Source organism: Salvelinus fontinalis, chromosome 7 (assembly GCF_029448725.1).
Source record: "Salvelinus fontinalis isolate EN_2023a chromosome 7, ASM2944872v1, whole genome shotgun sequence".
NCBI lineage: Eukaryota > Metazoa > Chordata > Actinopteri > Salmoniformes > Salmonidae > Salvelinus > Salvelinus fontinalis.
Genome location: NC_074671.1, coordinates 47,834,525 through 47,862,222, shown reverse-complemented (window position 1 = coordinate 47,862,222; position 27,698 = coordinate 47,834,525). Strand labels below are relative to the sequence as shown.

General features: G+C 44.4%; 1 protein-coding gene across 1 annotated transcript; it reads left to right on the top strand.

Annotated features, from left to right (window-relative positions):
- Positions 1-310: 310 nt before the first annotated feature.
- Positions 311-27,698, top strand: LOC129859553 (SH3 domain-binding protein 4-A-like). The gene is made up of 5 exons (XM_055929446.1): positions 311-449; positions 14,829-15,047; positions 15,180-17,587; positions 25,593-25,781; positions 26,073-27,698. The coding sequence occupies exons 2-5, from the start codon at positions 14,924-14,926 to the stop codon at positions 26,295-26,297; spliced, it is 2,946 nt and encodes a 981-aa protein (XP_055785421.1). The 5' UTR covers positions 311-449; positions 14,829-14,923; the 3' UTR covers positions 26,298-27,698.

Below are 27,698 nucleotides of genomic sequence, written 5' to 3'. Positions count from 1 at the left end.
AGAGAGAAAATGATATTAGTCTTTCGCCCTGTCTCTCGCTCACTCTCTCTTCTCTCTTGTAGCCTCGTAGGAACAATGAGTTATTATGAAGTTGTTACACAAAAATATTTACACAGCAATAACGATATTAGGATCAATGATGACATTGCGCATACTATTGTAACATATTTATAGCTCTAATCAGCATCATTACAGATTCAGAGACTATACGATTAAATGATGATTCATTCGTTTAGCCTCCGTTTCCAGTCTCCTCCCCCTTGATGACGTCGGCAATCTCCAAGCCCCAGTTTGAGCAGAGCACTTTACAGAACGAGCACTCATGTAAGTGAGCTGTAAAAGAGCAACGTCCGAAGCCCGTTCCGAAGTTTCGGTTACGTTTTGGGACGTAGTCAACATTTTGATTAGGTTTTCAACATTTTGATTAGGTGTTCACAAGCCCTTGTAAGGTATGTCAAGCTTCTAAACTATTTTGCGTTTCGTTAAACGAGAGAGATGCCAAGATACAGTAGGGTCTATGTATGATAATCCATTAATTGATGAAGCACACAATTCATCGTATTGGGTTTCCAATACTTTCTGAAGTCATGCCTTACTTGTCGTATCCATTACATGATGTGTAAATGGTTGTATTCATGTGCAATTAATTTAGAAGTATTTACCATACTGCTGAATAGCATTTTATGAAACTGTTGTTTGAATATCGCAAATAGTCTTAACTGACACCTCATACTTCACCGTTGACCATGTGTAGCTTCTACCGCAAGAGCTCATGCTGTGAAACAATATGGGGCTCCCTGTAATGTTTGGAGTGTTACCAAATAATACATTTTCATCAGCAGCATCATCGCAACATCACCTTCATAATATCACTACTATAACATAGTATACAAATATATACCATCACCATCATCATACTCATCTTTCTCTTGTTACATGTTCTCCTCTTCCTCCATTCTTTATTAGCAGAACATGTATCATGTTTGTTGTAATAATGAAGGGATATGCTCCGAAATAACACTCATTCAATTCAAGGAGAAATAGAAAGTAATGAATGATGAGATATTCCATCTTATAACATTCATTAACCCTTTACTGCAGTGGGCTAAATCAGGGTCACAGAGTGATTCTCGGTAGTCTTGAACACATCTACTTTGAAACAGAAGTGTACACCTCACACACATGGTTATGGGCTTTAAAAAAAGAAGACACCTGTACCATGTCAGATATATAGTTGAAAGGTGTTGAATTTTGATTTTGCATCCCAATATTACACTTTATATACATCACAGAAGACTGGAATATAACAAAACCGTTTGACATAGAAATGCCAGATTTCAGGCTGTTATTATTATTATTTTTTTAATTAATTATGAAAATTATTTATAACGTTTCCCCCCTTGTGCCACTGGTCATTTGACTGCAGGAAAGGGCTACGCTAATTGGAGTCATTTAATACCGTTTTTTATTTGTTTGACAGAAAATGGTTTTGAAGCCAGGCCATTTGTCTTCAGTATTATTTTGGTAATTACATATTCATAGTGTGTGCGTTTGTGTGTGTGTTATTGTATGTTATTGTGTGTGTGTGTGTGTGTGTTTTGTGTGTGTGGCAGCAGAACAGCATTGTTGTTGGTCTTGGGAGACCCTTATTGCCTTTCTCCCAGACTGCATTAGAAGTGGATCAGGGCTTGGGACTGAGACGGGGACGTGGGTAGCTGCCTGCCTGGGTAGTGAGAGGATTTTAGGCTTATCAGATGACCTTATTCACAAGGGACGCATCCCAAATAGCACCCTATTCCCTATATAGTGCACTACTTTTGACTGTGCACTTCATTGGGAATAGGGTGCCATTAGGGATCCAACCAAAGGCTCAGGAGGTGTTGGAGAACATGCAGCGCTCGCTCCCATTTGACATGCCCGTCACGCTTACCCTTTACTGCTGTCACTCAACATTGTGGGCCTTTGACTCAAATGAATGTATCAGACTGTCATCTGCCGGTCCTTCCCAAGCATAGTTATTATTACATGAAAATGAAATATCTTGCACCCCATTATGTCAAAGCGATTCAAAATCTTTGTTGAGAAACCTGTGACGGGTGCAAAAATAAATTATCACAATAAACGTAGTAACTGCACCTTTCTTGACTCTCATGACTTTATTAAAGGCAGTTGAATGCTACAGTGTGCAGCTTAGCTCTGCCGTCTTGCTCTGTGACATCAGACACCATTTCATTTCCTGGTTGAGATGATTTAAGCCAGAGGGTTGGGGGATTCAGCAGGAATGTGAGCTGAGAGGTACTCTACTGTAGGAGACCGGAGACCTGCCTGTTGGTCTGTTTCCCATCAGAGAATCAAATCAAATCAAGTTTATTTTATATAGCCCTTCGTACATCAGCTAATATCTCGAAGTGCTGTACAGAAACCCAGCCTAAAACCCCAAACAGCAAGCAATGCAGGTGTAGAAGCACGGTGGCTAGAAAAAACTCCCTAGAAAGGCCAAAACCTAGGAAGAAACCTAGAGAGGAACCAGGCTATGAGGGGTGGCCAGTCCTCTTCTGGCTGTGCCGGGTGGAGATTATAACAGAACATGACCAAGATGTTCAAAATGTTCATAAGTGACAAGCATGGTCAAATAATAATCAGGAATAAATGTCAGTTGGCTTTTCATAGCCGATCATTAAGAGTTGAAGCATTTCCTCTCGTCTTGTCCTCATCTCTTCTTCTCTTCTTCACTGCATCTCTTACTTCCTGTTTTCTTCTCTTCTTCTTCTTAATTAATGGGGGGAGAAAGAGGAATAAGAGGGTTTTGGTTTCAGAAGTAATAAGACAGAAAAAGCTTAATATCGTTTTTCTCGCAAGTCTATTTGTTTGGTTACCAAAACAACGACTATAGCTATCTAGTAAACTTGCTAGCTATTTCAGTGGATGTTGAGTACATTTGTACCCACAGATGAACACATTTTTAGCGTTGTCTGGAATATAATGCAACTTCCAAGCGCGTCGTGGAAAACACCTTCCACGTTGGTTATTATTTTCCATAGAACTCGTAGCCCCTCGTTGATTTACGTATAGTATGTATGTAAACAGAAACTGTCAGAGCACTTGAGCAGGATATAAACTCTATTGAGCTAAAACTGCTCACTCAGAATGACCCGGGTCTGGACAGAACTTTTCAGAACAAAATACATACACTGGGGTTATTCCTGTATGAGAGGGTGAAAGGTGCCTTGGTCAGGTCTCGTTTTGCTACTCTCAGGGACATGGTATGACAATATATCCTAGCCCGTAACAATAAATACATTGGAACAGTCAGTAGGGAGTTTGACCTCCCAATATAGGTGATTTTAACATTCAAATGATCTTCCTCCTCTCCTCTTCTTCACTTTTTCACCTGCCTTCTCAGAGCTTTAAAGAGCAAACAGTGTCGTAGTCTTCAATACCCTCAATCCAGCCTCCCCATTAAAGGCTGCAAGTAGCCTAGCGGTTAGAGCGTTTGGCTGGTAACCGAAAGGTAGCTAGTTTGAATGCCCAAGGTGAAACATCTGTTGATGTTCCCTTGAGCAATGCACTTAATCCTAATTGTTTCAGGGGCTGTTGATAATGGCTGACCCTGGCTGTGACCCCACTCTCAGGGGGAGTTGAGAGATGCAAAAAATAAAATGTTGCATGTGTATAATACATACTTGTACATGTGTGAAACAGGACCAAGATATATTTGTATTATTAGGGCTGGGAGAGGCTTGGGACCTCACAATATGATATTAACAGAATACTTTGGTGCCGACAAGATATGTATTGTAACGTCCTGACCAGAGTTCTTATGTGTTGTGCTTGTTTTAGTGTTGGTCAGGACGTGAGCTGGGTGGGCATTCTATGTTGTGTGTCTAGTTTGTCTGTTTCTGTGTTCAGCCTAATATGGTTCTCAATCAGAGGCAGCTGTCAATCGTTGTCCCTGATTGAGAATCATATATAGGTGGCTTGTTTTGTGTTGGGGATTTGTGGGTGGTTGTTTTCTGTGTCAGTGTTTGTGCCACACAGGACTGTGACGGTTAGTTTGTTTTGTTATTTTGTATATTTGTTTACATGTTATTAAATCATGGAAACTTACCACGCTGTACATTGGTCCTCCGATCCTTCTCGCCTCTCCTCGTCCGATGAGTAGGACGAAATAGACTGCCGTTACATGTATTGTGATTCTATATGAATCGTGATTCTATATGAATTGTGATTCTATATGTATTGTGATTCTATATGAATTGTGATTCTATATGTATTGTGATTCTATATGAATTGTGATTCTATATGAATTGTGATTCTATATGTATTGTGATTCTATATGTATTGCGATTCTATATGTATTGCGATTCTATATGTATTGCGATTCTATATGTATTGCGATTCTATATGTATTGTGATTCTTATATGTATTGCGATTCTATATGAATTGTGATTTGATACTATGATTTTATTGCGACTCGATGTTCCAAACATATGTCTGTTGCAGAGGGAGAGAGAGCCATGAGAAAACAACTTTTGATCTGTCATGACAATAAAAGTGCTGAAAACAAAATGTTCTTCCTGTTTAAAAAGAAGATGGAGAACGAGCTATGAATAAAATCTTTTTTTGGGTGCAGGACAGGTACAGCCAACGAGCGCAAAAATTGTATTGCGATATTGTCCAAACAATACCATACGATATAAATAATATCCCGATATGTAACTGCATAGATTTTTTTCCCCCATCCCTAATTATTATTTACCAAGCTATAGCACAATAACCTCTTAATACACATCTACATGATTTTCAATGTTTGGTCCACAGAGTAAAAGATAATGGAGGGAGAGGTTTGGGAGGGGCACAAACAGCTATTCATTCATTACTATTACCTATTACTGTCTCATTGTAGTTTCCTTGGAGTCTTGTCTCCCTTCTCTGCTAGTTTGTCCGGTGCAGTACAGTATAATGATGAGGTTTCCGTCTCTGTCATGCTGGCTGGGTCACTCACCAGTCAACCTCTCTTTAACCCTGCTCCTCTTCAGTGGCAGGCATCATATTGACGAGGCCTGGCTGCGCCAGAGGACTGACTTCAAATATGGAGGAACAAGAGCAATGAGAGTGTGTGATCAATCACAATGTGGAACATTTGCACACACACAAAGCATACGCATACACGCAAGCACACACACACACACACACATTGCGGTTCAAATCAATTTTAGAAGTCACATACCCGATAGGAGAATATTGGGCTGGCAACCATACACATCTCAAAATATCGGAACAAAAGTGCCTCTGAAATCGGTTTTGTTCATCTGGTGGTTTTGGTAATGCTGGAAGCCTTTTTCCCTCAAGGGGTGTAGAGCTAGCTAAGCTAAGGCTGAAAAATAACAATGTCATCATTTTCCAACTTTCCATTTCATAATTAATGGTTGCGCTCAACACAACATACCTCGCTTACTAATCGTTTTGATAAAACACCTAGCACCTATGTTATGAGGAGAGACATCAAATGCAGAGTTAGGGAAGAATTTATTTATATTTATCTAGTGTATTCTCGTGAGATATAAGCCTTAGATAATACAGCCTGCATACACACACATATGCTACACTCTTTCTCTCTCTCTCACTCTTGCTCTCTTGCTCCTTTTCTCACTCTCTCTTGCTCATTTTCTCACTCTCTCTTGCTCATTCTCTCACTCTCTCTTGCTCATTTTCTCACTCTCTCTTGCTCATTTTCTCACTCTCTCTTGCTCATTCTCTCGCTCTCTCTTGCTCATTCTGTCGCTAACTCTTGCTCGCTCTCTTGCTCTTTCTCACTCTCTCTCACTCTCTTGCTCGTTCTCTCTCTCGCTCTCTTGCTCGTTCTCTCGCTCTCTTTCTCATTCTCTCGCTATCTCTTGCTCTCTCTTGCTCGTTCTCTCGTTATCTCGCTCACTCTTGCTCTCTCTCGCTCTTGCTCATTCTCTCTCTCTCTCTTTCTCTCTTGCTCGTTCTCTCACTCTCTCTTGCTCGTTCCCTCACTCTCTCTCTCTTGCTCGTTCTCTCGCTCTCTTGCTCTCTCTCTTGCTTGTTCTCTCGCTCTCTCTTGCTCTCTTGCTCTTTCTCTCGCTCTCTTGCTCGTTCTCTTTTTCTCTTGCTTGCTCTCTTGCTCGTTCTCTCGCTCGCTCTCACTCTTGCTCGTTCTCTCGCTCTCTTGCTCGTTCTCTCACTCACTCTTGCTCTCTCTCGCTCTTGCTCGTTCTCTCGCTCTCCCTTTCTCTCTTGCTCGTTCTCTCACTCTCTTGCTCGTTCTCTCACTCTCTCGCTCTTGCTCGTTCTCTCGCTCTCTTGCTCTCTCTCTTGCTTGTTCTCTCGCTCACTCTTGCTCTCTTGCTCTTTCTCTCGCTCTCTTGCTCGTTCTCTTTTTTCTTGCTTGCTCTCTTGCTCGTTCTCTCGCTCGCTCTCACTCTCTCTTGCTCGTTCTCTGGCTCTCTTGCTCGTTCTCATGCTCTCCCTTGCTCGTTCTTTTGCTCTCTGTTGCTCGTTATCTCGCTCTCTTGCTCATTCTCTCGCTCTCTTGCTCGCTCTCTCTCTCTTGCTCGCTCTCTCTCTCTTGCTCGCTCTCTTACTCATTCTCTCTCGTTCTCTTTTTCGCTCTCGCGCTCTTGCTCATTCTCTCTCTCTTGCTCATTCTCTCGCTCTCTTGCTCATTCTCTAGCTCGTTCTCTCGCTCATTCTCTCACTCTCATGCTAGTTCTCACTCATTCTTGCTCTCTTTTGCTCATTCTCTTGCTCTTTTGCTCACTCTTGCTCTCTCTTGCTCGTTCTCTCACTCTCTCTTGCTCTCTCTTGCTCCCTTGCTCGTTCTCTCGCACTCTCGCTTTCTCTTGCTCGTTCTCTCTCTCTCTCTTGCTCTCGTTCTCTTGCTCATTTTCTCGCTCTTGCTCATTCTCTCTCTCTTGCTCGCTCTCTTGCTCATTCTCTCTCTCTCTTTCTCGCTCTCTTGCTCTTGCTCATTCTCTTTCCCTCTTTCTTGCTCGCTTGCTCTCTCTCTTGGTCATTCTCTCTCTCCTGCTCGCTCTCTTGCTCTCTCTCTCTTGCTCATTCTCTCGCTCTTGCTTGCTCGCTCTCATGCTCTCGCTCTCTTTCTTCCTCATCCTCTCGCTTTCTTGCTCTTGCTCATTCTCTCTCGCTCTCTTGCTCATTCTCTCTCTCTCTCTCACTCTCTTGCTCACTCTCTCTCTTGCTCACTCTCTTGCTCATTCTCCCTCTTGCTCATTCTCCCTCTTGCTCATTCTCCCTCTTGCTCATTCTCTCTCTTGCTCTATCTCTCTTGCTCTCGCTCTCTTGCTCTCACTCTCTTGCTCTCGCTCTCTTGCTCGTTTTCTTGCTCGCTCTCGCTCGTTCTTTTGCTCTCTCTTGCTCGTTATCTCGCTCTCTTGCTCATTCTCTCGTTCTCTTCCTCTTTCTCACTCTTGCTCTTTCTCGCTCTCTTGCTCTTTCTCGCTCTCTTGCTCATTCTCGCGTCTTGCTCATTCTTTCTCGCTCTCTTGCTCATTCTCTTGCTCATTCTCTTGCTCGTTCTCTCTCTCTCTCTTGCTCGTTCTCTCGCTCTCTTGCTCATTCTCTCGCTTGTTCTCTCGCTCTCTTGCTAGTTCTCACTCACTCTTGCTCTCTCTTTTGCTCATTCTCTTGCTCTTTTGCTCTTTCTCTCGCTCTCTCTTGCTCTCACGCTTGCTCAATCTCTCGCTCTCTTGCTCGTTCTCTCACACTCTCTTGCTCTCTCTTGCTCGTTCTCTCGCTCTCTCTTGCTCGTTCTCTCGCTCTCTCTCTTGCTTGTTCTCTCGCTCTCTCGCTTTCTTTTGCTCTCTCTTGCTCGTTCTCTCTTGCTCTCTTGCTCATTCTCTCACTCTCTCTCTCGTTCTCTCTCTCTCTTGCTCACTCTCTTGCTCTCGTTCTCTTGCTCATTCTCTCTCTCTTGCTCGTGCTCTTGCTCATTCTCTCTCTCTCTTGCTCGCTCTCATGCTCACGCTCTCTTGCTCATTCTCTCTCTCTTTCTCGCTCTCTTGCTCTCCCTCCCTTGCTCATTTTCTTTCCCTTCTTTCTCGCTCTCTTGCTCATTCTCTCTCTCTCTCTTGCTCGCTCTCTTGCTCTCGCTCTCTTGCTCGTTCTCTCTTGCTCGTTCTCTTGCTCTTTTGCTCGTTTTCTCGCTTTCACTCGCTCTCTCTTGCACATTCTCTCTCTCTTGCTCGTTCTCTCACTCTCTGATGCTCGTTCTCTTGCTCGTTCTTTCGCCCTCTTGCTCGTTCTCTCGCTCTCTTGCTCTCTCTTTTGCTTGTTCTCTCGCTCTCTTGCTTGCTCTCTCCCTCTCTCTTGTTCTCTCGCTCTCTTGCTCGTTCTCTTTTTCTCTTGCTCGCTCTCTTGCTCGTTCTCTCGCTCGCTCTCAGTCTCTCTCGCTCTATCGCTCTCTTGCTCATTCTCTCGCTCTCGCTTGCTCGCTCTCATGCTCTCGCTCTCTCTTTCTTCCTCATCCTCTTGCTTTCTTGCTCTTGCTCTCTTGCTCGTTCTCTCGCTCTCTCTTGCTGTCTTACTCATTCTCTCTTGCTCGTTCTCGCTCTTTTGCTCTCGCTCTCTTGCTCATTTTCTTTCCCTCTTTCTCGCTCTCTTGCTCTCTCTCTCTTGCTCATTCTCTCTCTCTCTTGCTCGCTCTCTAGCTCTCTCTCTCTTGCTCATTCTCTATCTCTTGCTCGCTCTCTTGCTCTCGCTCTCTTGCTCATTCTCTCGCTCTCGCTTGCTCGCTCTCATGCTCTCGCTCTCTCTTTCTTCCTCATCCTCCTGCTTTCTTGCTCTTGCTCTCTTGCTCATTCTCTCTCTCTTGCACATTCTCTTGCTCTCTTCCTCATTCTCTCGCTTTCTTGCTCTTGCTCTCTTGCTCTTTCTCTCACTCTCTCTTGCTCACTCTCTCTCTTACTCATTCTCTCGCCCTCTCTCTTGTTCATTCTCTCGCTCTCTTGCTCTCGCTCTCTTCCTCATTCTCTCGCTTTCTTGCTCATTCTCTCTCTCTCTCGTGCTCTCTTGCTCATTCTCTCTCTCTCTCACTCTCTTGCTCATTCTCTCTCTTGCTCACTCTCTCTCTTGCTCACTCTCTCTTTCTCATTCTCTCTCTCGCTCTCTTGCTCTCGCTTTCTTGCTCTCTTGCTCTCACTCTCTTGCTCATTCTCTCTCTTGCTCATTCTCTCTCTTGCTCTCGCTCTCTTGCTCATTCTATCTCTCTTGCGCGCTCTCTCGCTCTCTCTTGCTCGTTCTTTCTCTCTCTCTTGCTCGTTATCTCGCTCTCTTGCTCGTTCTCTCACTCTCTTGCTCGTTCTCTCGCTCTCTTGCTCGTTCTCTCACTCTCTTGCTCGTTCTCTCGCTCTCTTGCTCGTTCTCTCGCTCTCTTGCTCTTTCTCGCTCTCTTGCTCTCTTGCTCATTTTCTCTTTCTTGCTCGCTCTCTTGCTCATTCTCTCTCGCTCGCTCTCTTGCTCATTCTCTCGCTCGTTCTCTCGCTCATTCTCTCGCTCTCTTGCTAGTTCTCACTCACTCTTGCTCTCTCTTTTGCTCATGCTCTTTCTCTCGCTCTCTCTTGCTCTCACGCTTGCTTGATCTCTCGCTCTCTATCTCGTTCTCTCACTCCCTCTTGCTCTCTCTTGCTCGTTCTCTCGCTCTCTCTTGCTCGTTCTCTCGCTCTCTCTTGCTAGTTCTCTCTCTCTCTTGCTCACTCTCGCTCTCGTTCTCTTGCTCATTCTCTCTCTCTCTTGCTCATTCTCTCTCTCTCTCTCTTGCTCGCTCTCTTGCTCATTCTCTCTCTTGCTCGCTCTCTTGCTCATGCTCTCTTGCTCTCTCTCTCTCTCACTCTCTTGCTCATTCTCTCTCTTGCTCACTCTCTCTCTTGCTCACTCTCTCTTTCTCATTCTCTCTCTCGCTCTCTTGCTCTCGCTTTCTTGCTCTCTTGCTCTCACTCTCTTGCTCATTCTCTCTCTTGCTCATTCTCTCTCTTGCTCTCGCTCTCTTGCTCATTCTATCTCTCTTGCGCGCTCTCTCGCTCTCTCTTGCTCGTTCTTTCTCTCTCTCTTGCTCGTTATCTCGCTCTCTTGCTCGTTCTCTCACTCTCTTGCTCGTTCTCTCGCTCTCTTGCTCGTTCTCTCACTCTCTTGCTCGTTCTCTCGCTCTCTTGCTCGTTCTCTCGCTCTCTTGCTCTTTCTCGCTCTCTTGCTCTCTTGCTCATTTTCTCTTTCTTGCTCGCTCTCTTGCTCATTCTCTCTCGCTCGCTCTCTTGCTCATTCTCTCGCTCGTTCTCTCGCTCATTCTCTCGCTCTCTTGCTAGTTCTCACTCACTCTTGCTCTCTCTTTTGCTCATGCTCTTTCTCTCGCTCTCTCTTGCTCTCACGCTTGCTTGATCTCTCGCTCTCTATCTCGTTCTCTCACTCCCTCTTGCTCTCTCTTGCTCGTTCTCTCGCTCTCTCTTGCTCGTTCTCTCGCTCTCTCTTGCTAGTTCTCTCTCTCTCTTGCTCACTCTCGCTCTCGTTCTCTTGCTCATTCTCTCTCTCTCTTGCTCATTCTCTCTCTCTCTCTCTTGCTCGCTCTCTTGCTCATTCTCTCTCTTGCTCGCTCTCATGCTCTCTCTCTCTTGCTCATTCTCGCTCTCGCTCTCTTGCTCATTCTCTTTCCCTCTTTCTCACTCTCTCTCTTTCTTCTTCATCCTCTCGCTTCCTCATTCTCTCTCTCTTGCTCATTCTCTCGCTCTCTTCCTCATTCTCTCGATTTCTTGCTCTTGCTCTCTTGCTCATTCTCTCTCTCTCTTGCTCACTCTCTCTCTTGCTCATTCTTTCTCTTGCTCATTCTCTCGCTCTCTTGCTCATTCTCTCTCTATCTCATTCTCTTGCTCTCTTGCTCTTACTCTCGCTCATTCTCTCACTCTCTTGCTCTTGCTCGTTCTCTCGCTCTGTTGCTCGTTCTCTCGCTCGCTCTCTCTTGCGCTCTCTTGCTTGTTTTCTCGCTCTCTTGCTCATTCTCTCTCTTGCTCACTCTCTCTCTTGCTCATTCTCTCACTCTCTCTTGCTTGTTCTCTCGCTCTCTTGCTCGTTCTCTTGCCCTCTCTTGCTCGTTCTCTCGCTCTCTTGCTCATCTCTCACTCTCTTGCTCTTGCTCTCGCTCTTTTGCTCGTTCTCTCGCTCTCTCTTGCTCATTCTCTTGCTCTCTCTTGCTCTCTCAAATCAAATCAAAGTTTATTTGTCACGTGCGCTGAATACAACAGGTGTAGACCTTACAGTGAAATGCTTACTCACAGGCTCTAACTGCTCGTTCTCTCTTTCTCTCTCGCTTTCTTGCTCTTTCTCGCTCTCTTGCTCTCTTGCTCATTCTCTCTCTCTCTTGGTTGCTCTCTTGCTCATTCTCTCTCTCTCTTGCTCATTCTCTCCCTCTCTTTCTTGCTCATTCTCTCCCTCTTGCTCTTGCTCATTCACTCGCTCTCTTACTCATTCTCTCTCACTCATTCTTTCTTTCTCTCTCTTGCTCGCTCTCACTCTCTTGCTCATTCTCTCGCTCTCTTGCTCATTCTCTCTCTTGCTCGCTCTCTTGCTCATTCTTTCTCTCGCTCGCTCTCTTGCGCATTCTCTCTCTCTCTCACTCATTATCTCACTCTCTTGCTCGCTCTCTTGTTCTCGCTCTCTGGCTCATTATTTCTCTTTCCTGCTCATTCTCGCGCTCTCTTGCTCTCTCTCTCTTGCTCGCTTGCTCATTCTCTCTCTCGCTCTCTTGCTCATTCTCTCTCTCTTGCTCGCGCTCTTGCTCATTCTCTCTCTCTATTGCTCTCTCTCTTGCTCATTCTCTCTCTCTCATTCTTGCTCATGCTCTCTCTCTCTCTCACACACACACACACACACACACACACACACACACACACACACACACACACACACACACACACACACACACACACACACACACACACACACACACACACACACACACACACACACACACACACAAACACCAAGTGAAACAGTCTGAAGCCCATTAGTGTCAGATAGCTCCACTTAGTTCCATTAGCTGAGAAACAACTTTAGTTAATTATGATGTTGTGTCACTGTGTTGGAAATAAATGTAATAATCTGTGTTTGAGCTTCCTGGAAGGCTCCTTTCTTTAAGAGCTCATTTATCCTTCCCTCGCCTTAGGCATGACTTCAATATCAAACTCCTATAGTTCTCTTATTAGTTGTTTCCAGGGAGATAATGGATGCTTTAACACCAATTAATTAATGAACTAATGCGAATGAATGCAAATGATTTAGCGGTTGACTACCATCACTCTGTCTTCTTGTGCAGAGAACTTCTCTACACCAAAGTCTTGGGATGGATATCAATAACATGGTACTGTTGGTTTTCACGTTAGAACTGTGGTCTATGCTGACTAAGGTCTAATGGTGAATGAAGTATAAGTCCTTGCTGTTTTACTGCAGTATACGCTCATCCCTCGGTTAGGAACTAAACCCAATTCTGATTTCCTTCAACAATTAGCGTTCCTTGGTCTCAAATGAAAGGAACCTACAGACTCATCATTCACATCGTCTAAGAGTCTCATAAATCATTCGGATGTTTGATAACTTTTTGTATAGGGATTAACAGCCTTACTTTTGACAAAGTAATTCGCTTGTCAGTGAAGCAGGACAGAATAATGACATTGGCATGAATCAGTCAACATCGTGTAAGACAATCAGGTAACACTTTACATTTAAGGTGAAGGTATACTTACAAAATGCTAAATTAGGTTATATAGAGTTTAGAAACCGTTCGTGTTTGTTTATAGATGAGTTATAAACAGTTGTTACACATCGTTTGAAATTGTGTGTGCTGTTACTGTTATTGAGAAGGCCTGGTTGTTTTTACATAGACTGTGTCTTTTCGGCAGGCTTCTCACTCCTATAATGACCACAAATATTTCTAGGAGCCAAAGTTGTAGGCATATGCTTAATGATATTGCTATAAAAAAAAATCGGGGACAGAGAATCTTTGAGAACATACTCGGGAAAAGGTAATTAAAAAGTAGCAAGTCGATCAGGGATTAGAGAAAATTGCTGTGGATTTAATTAAGCCTGTTAAAGTCTCCCTCGCGTGTGTTTACGGAACGGTTTGCTGAAACAATATACCCCCTTCCACTTTGTCGGCTAGATTAGATTAGGACTTTCCAAAATGTATTGATGGAAATGAGGCCTTTCAGAATGTATCGACGGGAACACTCGGTGTGTCTCATAAATAATTATGATATTTGATTACATTTTGTATCGTGATTAACAGCCTTACTTTTGACAACGTAATTAGCTTGGTGGGGAAAGTTTGGCTAATGCTGCACAGCCAGGAACTGAATTGAAGATTGAAAGCATCTAGAGAGATCTCGATCTTACGCACATTGAAGTAAGATTGAAATATAGATGTCAAACTTTCCCGTGAACTATGGAAAGCATCTTCGGAGACTCAGTGACAAGTGGCTTCTGGTTCCAATTCATCATGTCTGGCTTTGGTGTCTGTGGATTCGTCTCAGAAAGGATCTCGCAGCCAGCGTCTGCTATTTATCTTTGTGTGGAACATCGACTAGCAATCTGACCTGGGTGTTGCATCAAAGTGGATGACAGTCTTTTTGTCAGTCGAGCATTATTGATCCTCACATCAATGAACTGTCACTGTCCCCCGAGCCTAGCTAGCTCCCTAGCAAGGGGAAGGAGAAACAAACAGGTGACGTCGAGCCACATATTTTCATCAAGGCTTGAGAGTGGGCGTGAAATCTCTCCCTGACATCTCTGGGGACTTTAGTGTCTCAGAACAAAACCTTTGAGCTTTTAGGCCAGGGCTGTATGGTTCACTGCACTGAGGTGTAGTGTAGCTCGCTAACCCTCCTGCTTCCTGTGCGAGAGAAAATGCTGGAATCAAGAATATGGTCTCGATCATATAAAAAGGACTCTCGTCCTGAGCTCAACTCACAGTGTTTTGAATGATGGATGAGCTAAATGTGAAATCACGAGAGAGGTCTTTGAGCTAGTTTGTTGTAAATAGGGGAAGCTGTGTGATATTTGCTTGCTCTATACACATTGCATACATTTCAAATGTTACATGTGATATAAAGTCACATTACATTAAGACATGTCCAAATTATTGTCAAGACAATAGCTATGTCAAGGAAGGAACCTATCTAGTCTGCGCTTACATTATTACTGAACATTGTATATCTGAGAGGGTTTAAGAAGGGAATGTCCCATGATTTCCTGTATATCTATCCCCCATGTGATTCAGTGTCCCTCCCTGAGGCGTTATGCTTTGCAAAGCAACAGAATGAGATGGAAAATATGCAATTATCATCTTCAACTGCGCACTGCGATACAGAACACAGAATGAGCAAATGCAGGCATATTGAGGACACCTATGACTGTGAAGTAATTGGAAAGGTGTTAAGATAGCAGAAGACCGATTGGGCACAGACGTCAATTCAACGTCTATTCCACATTAGTTCAATGTAATTTCATTGAAATGACTTTGAAATAATGTTGACTCAACCAGTGTGTGCCCAGTGGGATATGAGTGTCATGAGATGTTAAACTGTCCCATGGCAGGGTTCACTGCTCAAAATGTTTATTCTCTTCACAGGATATTATTTGGCATCTGCTGGAATCTATTCCTTTTTTGTCCCTAGCCAAGACTGTCCCCACTTCCTACTAAATCAAACCATGTTGTAAATGTTGATGATTGAATCATTTATGGCTCTTACAGGAAGGGCTCAATCACAGCTAATGAAGGTGCTCTCATTTTTGTTTCCTTTAGTCTAGATACAATGGAGAGCTGCCAAGGACTGAATATCATAATTGGAGAAATGGAAGAGTAGTAGTGCGACTGCAACTCGGGCAATTCGCACCAAAATGGCGGCCCACCGGATCATCAGAGTGACCAACAGTAACCATGTTCTCCCTCGCTGCAAATCGGAGGGCACGCTCATTGATCTCAATGAAGGGCTCTCTGAGGCTAGCCTCACAGATGTCAAAGGTGAGGATTCAATACTGACTAATGTACCAGAGAGTTATTCAGCCATTTAAAGATATATTGATTTGAATGCAAATTGAGGATGAATTGAGGATGCTTATGTGAATTTCTGATCTTCCTTTTCTTTTCATGCAGTGCCTTCTTCCAGTGCCTTACGGCTGGACAATTCAGCTTCCTTTGTAACTGCTCGTGAAGTAGTCGCCATCAAGGATTACTGCCCATCTAGCTTTACCACGTTAAAGTTTTCCAAAGGTGACCGGCTTTATGTGATGGACACGTCGGGTGGAGAGTGGTGGTATGCCCACAACAACACAGAGATGGGCTACATCCCCTCAGCATACGTCCAGCCCATCAACTGTAGGAACTCATCGCTCAGCGATAGTGGCATGATAGACAATCTAGGGGAGTGTACAGAGGAAGGGGCTAAGGAGCTGGATCTCCTAGGGGAGTGGACAGAGGTGTCCGTTAAGACCACTCCTTATTCGCCTTATTTTAACAGCAACCCATTCTCCCTCCATACCTCCTCCACCAACCCCTTCATCAACAGTGCTCATCTACATGGTTCTCTGGACCAGAACTGTAATGAGAGGGGAAGGTCCACGGACCTGTTCGTCTTTGACTCCCTGGCCTCCCCAGTCTCCCCTTCGGAACCTAACTCTACCTCCAGCACCACCATGATCAATGGCTTTAGTAGCTGCAACATATTTGACATGATGACAGCCACCAGCCCCAACCAGGACTTACAGGTTTTACAGACACTGCGAAGGGATAACCCATTCTTCAGGAGCAAGCGATCGTACAGTTTATCGGAGTTGTCCATCCTACAGACGCAATCCAACCCCCCCTTGCCTTCTTCCGGGTTCTTCACCGGCCTCAAGGCTCCCTCGCCAGAGCAGTTTCAGAGCAGGGAGGACTTCAGGACTGCGTGGCTAAACCATCGGAAGCTGGCCAGATCTTGCCATGACCTGGACTCTCTGGGGCAGAGCCCTGGTTGGGGACAGACTCAGCCGGTGGAGACCAACATTGTCTGTAAACTAGACAGTCGTGGAGGGGCTGTTCAGCTCCCAGACACCCAGATCAGCATCCATGTCCCTGAGGGACACGTTGTTCCTGGAGACACCCAGCAGATCTCCATGAAGGCCCTACTGGACCCTCCACTGGAGCTGAACAATGACCACTGCTCCACAGTCAGCCCAGTGGTGGAAATCAAACTGTCCAACATGGAGACCAAGTCATTCATCACTCTGGAGATGACTGTGTCCGTGACGGTGAAGAAAGACAGTGGTCAGGTAGCTGAGGTGCTCTGCGTCCGGAGTGACTGCAAGGAGGGACCCTATATAATCATCCCACATGCTTACCTATACAAGGACACAGTACAAGTCCAGTTGGATAACTTGGAGCCGTGTATGTACGTGGTGGTAGTGGTGCAGGCCCAGCACATCAACCTTAATACAACTGTATGGGACAATGTGTTGAAGAAAGTCACCCTGGGTGTCTATGGGCCCAAGCACATCCATCCTTCGTTCAAGACGGTCGTGGCCCTATTTGGGCATGACTGTGCCCCTAATACCCTACTGGTGAGTGAGGTGAGGAAGCAGGCCCACTCCGCCCCTCCAGTGGCGCTCACGCTGTGGGGGAAGCATCAGTTTGTCCTGGGACGGCCCCAGGACCTTCAGGTTGGCCTATACTCCAACATGTCTAACTATATGATCAAGGCTAATGAGCAAGCCAGGATTATTCGGGCCTTCCAGGTCAAACTGGGGAAGGTTAGCCGACTCATTTACATGATCACATCCAACAACCCTGAGGACATATCAGACTTCACCTTGCAGGTCCAGGTCAAAGACGGCCTGGACTGTATCCTGGCTCAGTTCTGCGTCCAAACACCGCAACCGCCTCCGAAGAGTGGAGCGCGGAACACCGGCCACAGGAGGTTCCTGAAGAAGAAAGAGGTGGTGGGTAAGATTCTTCTGTCACCTCTGGCCATCACTGCCAAATATCCACAGTTTCAGGAGCGCTGCATCACCAACCTGAAGTTTGGCAAGTTGCTCAAATCTGTGATCAGGCAAAACAAGAGCACATACCTGTTGGAATACAAGAAGGGAGATGTGATCGCCTTGCTGAGCGAGGAGAAAATCAAACTACGAGGACAACTGTGGACCAAAGAGTGGTATATTGGATATTATCAGGGAAAGACCGGTCTTGTTCACACAAAAAACGTTCTGGTTTTGGGGAAAGTCAAGCCTATTTATTTCTGTGGTCCGGACCTCACGACGACCATGCTAGTGGAGCAGATTCTGAAGCCTTGCAAATTTCTCACATACATCTACGCCTCTGTGAGGACGGTACTCATGGAAAATATAGGGAACTGGAAGGCCTTTGCAGACGCACTGGGATATGGGAACTTACCTTTGTCTTGTTTCTGTCGGACTGAACTGGACAACGAGCCTGAGAAGGTTGCGTCGGTTCTGGAGAAGCTCAAGGAGGACTGCACTAACATGGACATCAAGGAGCGGAAGACCTTCCAGAAGGAACTCATGACAGTACGTCCGTGTGTGTGTTTGTCTCTCTGTCTCTCTCTCTGACGCGTGCGTATGTGTGTTTGGAAACCGCTCGTCGTGCACGTTGTACCTCTTAGGCTGTAGAAGCTATTCAAAGGTGCGGTTCAATACAGAAACCGTATCAAAAGCGAAAGAAATAGGAAATTCCACTTTCTCTGGAAATAGGTAGCGTCTCTGTGTTTATTCCCTATTTTCCATCAGCAGCAGATGTTGACATGGTGTTTCCATTCTGTCAGAGGCAGTGGGCTGTGATGTACTGTAAGATGGGGGGGGGGGCTGATATGTTACTGTACTCAGGTTATTCAGTCACGTGTGGTAAGAAGTTTTCCTCGTCGCCTTAGAGTGCCTTAGGAGTAGGCCCACTTGTTGGGAGAATACGTGTGTTGTGACTTACAATGCACAAAAACACAGCTACGTCACCTCCTTCAGTGCAACTCCGAGACTGAGACAAACAGCGACGACAATATCCTGAGAGATTCTCCTCAAAGCAGGCAGGGTTGCTGTTGTGACAAAAAGTGTTGACTCAACATGCCTCTCACTTCCTCTCCAGTCACCCTTTTCAAGTTTCAGACAGAAGTGCTTGGTAATGTAACTATACCCCGCATTGCAACAGTCACAAACAGGCAACAGTTGTTTGAATTTGGATCTGTGGCGAAATTGGATCTGCCTGGGAAAGTGAGGTTGATGTCTTTTTCACAATGCTTGCTTATGTAAACCTCTTATCAGTCGGAGCAAGCATGTATACGTTTATTTTGGTATGAAATATAACAGTTGTTTATGCCTTTCAATGGTATTTTGATCAAAGGCAGGCTAGAATTCAAACAAGCAACCATTTTTTCTGCCAGCAGGCATGATAAGCTGATGTTAGGCGTTTAGGTTTGCGCAAATATTGCCACTGCTAGCTATTGTACATACAGTAGACAAAGGGATGAGGATGGATTGGTCTCAGATAACAATGATCCATGCTGAAAGCCCTCATACTACCCCTCCTCACACACACACACACATACACATTATTTATGGTGGACACACAGATCTGTTTACTGTGCCCCCTAGCCTGGGAGTAACCTAACATAGCGGGCATAAAAGAAAACACCTGAGTGGAGTTCCCACATCTGGTTTTCAATGGAAGAGGAAGTTGAATGGTTGAATGAGCTGTATCCCTGAAACCTGGAGGCATCTGGTTGTTGGCAACTCTGCTAATGGTGTCCTGGAGACGGTCCCTGAAATAGATCCATGTCCAATCTTTTCATTCCAGCCAGTCCCGGTAGCCTTCTAGCCACAGTAGAAACAGGCCAAGACACACCAGATATAACATCAGTGACACAACTGTTGGTCCATATTGATCAATGAAATACTGTACATTAGAGCAGGATCTTGAGGACCATTGATATTGCTGTGCTGTAGTCTACATATGCTGCGTCTTACTTTGATCATCCTGTTGTTGCAGGACTTTTCCCGCACAGCAAGAAGAAATGCAAACGTGTAATGTATTCAAGGTTTAAAAAGTTAGTCATTTCCTTGATTTGCCCTAACCAAAAAATGTATCAACCGCTATACATTTTTTCCATTAATTATATTCCACAGAACAATTCACATTTCCTGTTGCTACAAGATTATTTATCTGCGGTGTGAAACTGGCTCAAATTAAGATATGGGATCTGTATATAGGTTTGTGTGCGGGAGATGGTTGTATAAAGGTTTGACAATATTGCAGCCCTTTATGTCATTATAGTGAGAGTCTATGGTGAGAGTCTAGTGAGAGTTCTGTGGTATTTCTGTTGTTCCGTGGTCATTCTGTGGTTCTGTAGCCTTTCCTCAAATTGAGTAATTTGCCATTTTGGTGACCTTAATCTCACACAGTAGTAATTCATTCATTATGTGGACTAAAACTGTTAATCAAAAGGTTTGTGCAAAAACGAAACTAAGAAGCTTTAAAGCTCAGTTAGTAGGCATTGTTAGATAGAACATAAGCATATGACCTAACCATGGTTGTCTGAATTAACACAACAACAAAAAATACACTACTTGACCAAAAATATGAGGACTCCTGCTCGTCAAACATCTCATTCCAAAATCAGGGGCATTAATATGGAGTTGGTCCCCGCCCCCCCTCGCCCCCCCCCCCCCCCCCCCCCCTTTGCTGCTATAACAGCCTCCACTCATCTGCGAAGGCTTTCCACCTGATGTTGGTACATTGCTGCGGGGACTTGCTTCCATTTAGCCACAAGAACATTATTGAGGTCGGGCACTGATGTTGGGCGATTAGGCCTGGCTCGCAGTTAACGTTCCAATTCATCCCAAAGGTGTTCGATGGGAAGGAGGTCAGGGCTCTGTGCCGGCCAGTCAAGTTCTTCCACACTGATCTCAACAAAGCATTTATGTGGACTTCGCTTTGAGCACGGGGGCATTGTCATGCTGAAACAGGAAAGGGGCTTCCCCAAAACTGTTGCCACAAAGTTGGAAGCACAGAATCATCTACAATGTCATTGTATGCTGTAGCGTTAAGATTTCCTTTCAATTGAACTAAATGGCCTAGCCTGAACCATGAAAAACAGCCGCAGAACATTATTCCTCCTCCACCAAACTTTATAGTTGGCACTATGCACTCGGGCAGGTAGTGTTCTCCTGGCATCCGCCAAACCCAGATTTGCCCGTTGGACTGCCAGATGGTGAAGCATGGCGGCGAGCTTTACACCACTCGTGATCTTAGGCACCACACTTTACACCACTGGTGATCTTAGGCTTGTGTGCGGCTGCTCGGCCCAGGAAACCTATTTCATGAAGCTCCCGACGAACAGCTCTTGTGCTGACGTTGCTTCCAGAGGCAGTTTGGAACTTGGTAGTGAGTGTTTTAACCGAGGACAGATTTTTACGCACTACCCGCTTCAGGACTCGGAGGTCCCATTCTGTGAGCTTGTGTGGCCTACCACTTCGCGGCTGAGCCGTTGTTGCTCGTAGACGTATCCCCTTCACAATAACAGCACCTACAGTTGACGTGGACAGCTCCAGCAGGGCAGAAATTTGACAAACGGACTTATTGGAAAGGTGACATCCTATGACGAGGCCACATTGAAAGTCACTGAGCTCTTCAGTACGGGCCATTCTACTGACAATGTTTGTCTATGGAGATTGCATGGCTGTGTGCTCGATTTTATACACCTCTCAGCAACGGGTGTGGCTGAAATAGCCGAATCCACAAATATGAAGGGGTGTCCACATAGTTTGGTATATATAGTGTAGCTGATTATTATATAAAAGTCGCTTAAACCTGTTATGGCTGCACGCTGAATATTGAAAAAACTGGAAAATGTGTGCACATTTTCAAACGGCCTCCTAAGAAACTTTTTATTTTCCAATATGCATATATTTACTACTGTTGGATAGATAACAGTCTGTAGTTTCTAAAAAGGTTTGAATTGTTTCTCTAAGTCGAACAGAAATATTTTTACAGCCATTTTCCCAGCCGAATTGAGTTTCCCAAAATGCGATGTGTCTCTTTAAGACCTTCTCTATAAAAGGCCATTTGACTTAGGACCATAGGGACACGTCAGAGGCGTACCTTAGACTGTAATGCGGAAGTGAGAATTGAAAGGGGTCGAATATCTCGTCCCTGGACTGAATAACAGAACTTCTTGTGAGACATGCGCAGTTAAAATAAAAATCCGGGCGCGAAGGATAATTTGATCTCGGCTTCTGGAACAAGGTAGGTAACTTTGAATATGATGCCTGACTACGATATTATTTGCTACATGTCACAAAATCATCCTAAAGGTTGTTTTTTCAATATACTTTAATTATATTATTGCAATTTATTCTGGACTTTAGATGTGAAACGACGGAAGAATTTTTTGAAGAAACGCTTTCTGGCGCAGCAATGCTACCGTGCTAGCTAACCAAAGAGGGGAATCCTTCGTTCTGGAACCCAACTAAAGACTCTACTGGACATTGGACCCCGTTACAACATTCTGATGGAGTACCAAGAAAGATAAGACCCAATTTGGGATGCTTTTTCATATATATGTCGAACTGTTGAATGCTAACGCTGCTAACTATGCTAGGCTAGCGCTTGACTAGAATCAATGCTGCCTTATGCTAGCTTATGATGTTAGCTAATATAACGATATATTGTGTTTTCGCTGTAAAACACTTCAAAAATCGGAAATGTTGTCTGTATTCACAAGATATCTGTCTTTCATTAGTTATCCACCATATGTTTTTCTGAAATGTTTTATGAGGTGTAATTAGTAGCCGACGTTGGTGTATGTATTTTCTCTGGCTACTCCCGGCTGGATTCAGACTCTAGCTATGTGTTAGCATTTTTGGGTAGCATCAATGTAAAACAGATTTATAGCTAAAATATGCACTTTTTATGAACAAAACATAGATTTATGCAACCTGACACCACTAAGAATTCTCAAAGTGATGGATGGTGTTGCTCAGGTAGCAGACAATTGAAATGCCACCCCACTGCTCATCACTGAAATTGATCCCAACGGCCAACCAGATAGACAGAGAGAGACACCTGCAGATTCCACAGAGTACTAAGACACCTCCCTGGTATTTATTTCTTTCTTTAACCTTTATTTACACCGGGTGTCATATTAAGACCCGGGTATTTCAGTCCAAGCAAAATTCTTGCTTGATAAATTGCTCTTTGCTAAGAAGCTATTTTTTATTTATTTTTGACCATTTGAATTTAAAATAAACTTTAAATATGAAATGTAATAAATCTTTAAACATGAAAAATGTAATAAATAAATACAAAATTCAACAATAAATACATTTAATAAATTGTGTGTGTAGTAAGACACTGACTTTGCACAGACACTTTTGACAAATAGATACGGCAATGATTTTAGTCACTACTGCCATCATCCTATGTACTGTACGCACCATTAAATATAATGACTGAAAGTCACCGTTGGGCCTACTTTCCCTATTTCAAACTACAGAGAGAGTTTATAGACTGCTGATGTAGAAACTTTTTCCTCACATATAAAGTCCCAGGTTGACTTTAATGAGTAGGTTGAGTCCTTGTTACTGTGTTCTCCCCTCTCCTCTCTCCCCTCCCCTGCTGTTAGTCTCAGGGACACTGTGTGTGTGTGTGTGTGTGTGTGTGTGTGTGTGTGTGTGCGCGCATGCATTTGGCGCTTGTGTGTGTGTGTGTGTGTGTGTATACGCTCCTTTCCCTGCCTTTTAAATGCAGGGAGAAGAGCCAGACAGGCTCATTTGGAATGACGCTTAGAGAGATAACTGCCTCTGAGAGCTCTGAGGCACATGGTAAATTTGAGCTGTCAGTCATGTCTGTCAGGGCTTTCCCCCAGTGGACATGTGGATCAAGTCAGAGAAGGAGTAAGCCTCCACACCCACACACACAGTTTCGAAGGACGTCCCTAAAGCCTCCTCATTTTCTTTAGCCTGCCTCCCGCTGGCATTCAGGTGCCGTTCTCTGATTGGATGGGGAACTGTCTGAGTGTGTGTGTGCGCAGGCATGTACACACACACACAGGATACACTTCAGAAGATTTCTGCGAGTTACGTAGTTTTATCATAGGTTTAGATTAAGAGTTGAAACGAGAAGTAACCGTGACTAGCATGAGGCCTTTTGGAATTGGAAGGTTTTATAAGGATCCATTGCACTCTGGAATGTTTGAAAAATAAATGAGATCACTCACTGAACTGTGCAGGAGGTCATTCAAAAGAGCTGGATTCCTTTTTATACAGTACCTGTCTGAAGATAAAGACAATGGAACATGACATTATGAGCTATTGGTTTCATGAAAGAGTTCTGCATGAACCATAGTACATTGTCATAAAGTTTTTGGTTTGCTCTTGCTATGGGATACAACTTAAGCGGCATTTAAGCATTGTTTATCTGCTGCCATGGAATACATGAGCCAACTCCTCAGCACTGTATGGGAAAATGACATGTCATTTGGTTTGAGGTTTCCATGACAGGAAGTGATGGAAGGATTAAGAGGATTGGTGTTGAGTTAAGAGGTTTTAAGAGACAGTGATTCAACTAATCTTCCTGCTGGTTGAAGGCTGTCTGTGACATAACTGTGACATGGTAACTAGAGTTGCACTCCAAATGGCACTCCATAGGGGTCTGGTCAAAAGTAGTGCACTATATAGGGCCCTCAAACTCAACTCTGGACCTCGAAGCCAGTTCCACACCATTTAAAAAAAATTGCTCCCCTCTAATCAGGAACTGATTTAGATCTGGGACACCAGGTGTGTGCAATTCATTATCAGGTAGAGCAGAAAACCAGTAGGCTCCGAACCTCGTAGGGTAAGAGTTGAATACCCCTGATATATGGTATAGGGTGCCATTTGGGACTCACCCTAGTAACTACGCTACCATGTTGACTCCTTGGCCCTGCCAGACCGGTGCCAGATGTTGTGAATGACACAGCATTAGGTCTGTGACTGAACTGAGCCACTCCATTGTGTCACTCACAGTTGACTCAGTTGGCATTGTTGGCAGATGGCGGTAGAAGCCGGCCCAGTAGCCGGACAGATGGTGGTGACGGTGGACGTTATGCTGCAGTCCTATTTTAGTCACTTTGACAGAAATGTGAGTCCTGATACAGCAGTCAGCGCAGGACAGAGGCCAGCTCATTAAAACAGTGCTGTTCAGAGTCAGGCCAGGTGGTCGAGGTGACTGGAATAGCACTGAAATGCTTTGAAGACAGTGGATGTGTCCCGGTAGCACCCTATTCCCTATTTAGTGCCCTACTTTTGACCACAGCCCATAGGGGACTATACAGAGCAGTGTTTCCCAACTCAAGTCCTCGAGTACCCCAACATAACTTGTTTTTATTATAACCCTAGACAAGCACACCCGATTCAAGCCCTAAATGAGGCCGGGGCTACAACATAAATATATACTGTTGGGGGTACTGGAGGACTGGAGTTGAGGAACACCGATAGGGGGAATAGGGTGCCATTTGGGATGCAGCAGTCAGTCAGCTCCCAGTCACTCAGCTCCCAGTCACTCAGCTCCCAGTCACTCAGCTCCCAGTCACTCAGCTCCCAGTTTGACAGACCAACATATGGATTTGAGTGGTTCAACGCTCCACATGCCTCATTCTCTTTCTGCAAAGCAAACACATGCCGGCTCTTCTATTTAGATACAGTATTGTGCAAAATATAGATCGTATGCCTGCCTCGGCAGATCCTGTCAAGTTGCAGGCTAACTCTCCAAAGAGACTTTGAAGTGGAAAAAAACGGTTATGTATTAACGGTGTTGTAAGATATAGTGGTGAAAAAATATGCAGTCTCTTATTGGCAGGCTCAGTCTCTTAACTGGCTGGCTCAGACTTCTAAACATGAGTTCCTGTACATAAAACATGTTCTCTTTACTGTGTCGTACTTTCCATTATCCTTTGATATTCTATAGCCCTCCTGGGTTGTAGCCTACACAGTGTAGACATGCGGTATGGCAGCCCACCTCCTCGTGGGATCCCGATAGACTTGATTTACAGTCTCTCGTTCTTTCATCCCCTGTTCGTCTGTGGTGTTTCTGGTAGAGAGAGGAGGGGATTACTAGTGTATTTTCCCTGGCCTCCTGGTTTTATTCTTGTTCAACACATATGTCCGTTTGTGTGGTAAGACCTAGAGAGGCTCTTCTGAATCATGCTATAATTCACCCTCAGACTTCACAGCAGGCTTTGTTAGAGAATAGGGAGGGATAATGTAGCCGTCGTTAGAGACGCACATGTATTGTATCAAGATAATACCCTGGTCCCCTAATGCTGTTCCTCCCCACTCCATTCACTATGTCTAGAGAGTCATGTCTACACACCCCTTTAATGGTGAACACTATGTGACATAATGGTGTGTCATTGCTGGTCCTTGGGGTGTGTTGTTGAACTATTGTGTCGTAGCTAAATGTTGTCTTCCGTCGACGACCTATGCTCCAGGAGGACTAAAAAGCTTGACTTAGTAAATCAAGTTGTCTCTGTGTGGCCTTTTCCTCTAGGCCCTGTTGAAGATGGACTGCCAGGGTCTGGTGGCCAGGCTGATCATGGACTTTGTCCTGCTGACCACGGCCGTGGAGGTGGCCCCGCGCTGGAGGGAGCTGGCGGAGAAGCTGGCTCGGGTGAACAAGCAGCAGATGGAGCAATACGATGCTCCGCACAGGGACAAGAACGGCCTGGTGGACAACGAGGTGAGATTATCAGCCCATTACTTCGAAGATACTGTAACGTTTACTGAGTTTGACCGGTATCGACTGCCTCAGACCTGTAACAAAATGGACGTGAGAAAATGCTAACCCTGCTATCAGTTTCTTGGGTGCAATGCCCTCTTATATCAGCCAGTTAGACTTGACCTTAGAAGCATTTGGAATGATTCTCTGTCCCTTTTGTTGATCTTGAAGGGTTTTATAAGTACATTGGATTGATCGATTGATCGGGTGTTCTATAACAGTCCATTTGATTGATTGATCCCATGTTGACAGTCAATGTGGAAGCCAGCCTATGACTTCCTGCTGACCTGGGCGGCTCAAATCGGGGACAGCTACCGGGACGTGATCCAGGAGCTGCACCTGGGCCTGGACCGGATGAAGAATCCCATAACCAAGCGCTGGAAGCACCTCACCGGAACGCTCATTCTGGTCAACAGCCTAGATACGTTACGCAGCTCTGCCTTCAGCCCTGTAGGACAGGGGGACTATGCCATTTGATCTGAGACCATCTACATCTGAAATGGTATCCTATTCCCTACGTAGTAGTGCACTAGTTTTTGCAAGAACCTGGTCAAAAGTAGTGCGATATATAGCGAATAGTGTGCCATTTAGGATGAACACTGAGTCTCTGGAGCTTGGCACTATGGATCCAGCAGGACTACTACTGGCCTCCTCCAGCCCTCAGGATGACCAATCACCAATCGCCCATTGACCATCGCTGTTATACCAGGAACGTTCAACTCTTGACCCTGCTCCCATCCTCTTGCACAGGACTACAATGGTTTGTAACCAGTAACCACCACTTCACACAGGGCACATGTTACTGTAGGTCCATTTCTCTGGCGGGTTAAACACTCAACACTCTCATTGGAATTTAGAGTAGATTATTATTAAGCCACAATATCGATGTGATTTCATAACGGTTGATGTTTCAATCAATTTCTAAATGGTGGTTATTAATCTGTATTGTCTTTTGCTACGCATTTTTTCTACAGAAAGTGGCATAGCACTCATTTTTATGGCTTTTTTTTCACTAAATATATAGAGATATATTTCAAATGAAAAATGTACAGAAACTTGATTTATGAAGTGCATTATATTATACACAATCACTTCTGATTTCTATTTCTATCCCCCTTAAGTGTTCCTGTGCTTAAAATCTATTTTTGACTGCTCTTTGTACTTTTTGCTTGCCAAAACAGTTAGGTGCTAGCCTAGATCACAGCTTATTGTTCTTCACAAAAGTATCATCAGTTCAGAATAAACCTCCTTTGGTTAGTTTCCTCTATGTTCACTTTAGGACAAAATGCAGTGCCACAAAAATTTGAATACTAATTACATAATGTATCCAACAAGGATCTTTTCTCTTTGTTTTCTGAAAATGTAAATGCAGAATTACCTCACGATATGGTCTCTTTATTTCATTTGTTTTAACCGGCAGTAACGGAATGAACAATTCTTTTGAGGAATTCAATTAGATGTGATGGTTTAAATGGTTTGGTCCGCCATTTTGAAGCTTGTGAACTAATGAAGCATTTTTTGTCCTTGATTTGCTCATGAATATATTTTGGATGCTGTGTTTTGCATTTTCAATGACACCCTTATCAATCAAAAGCTCAAACTCTGGAGCTTTTAATCTTTATACATTCTTCCTCTTCGTGTAACGCTACTGTATGTTTTCAGTGCAAGAGCTGTATTTTGTATGTTTTGTGAATGCAGATGAACTGTTCATAGTATTATTTGCGTAGTTAAATTGTCACACTGGTCTGTGACGGTACAGATTGACAAGTTCTGCACATCGATGCCTCTATTAGTTGTTGTCTTTACCTGTTGGTTCGTAGTAACTCAATAAAATGGCTGACAATTCAAAAGTGCCTCTGTCAGGCAGTGTGCAGCTTT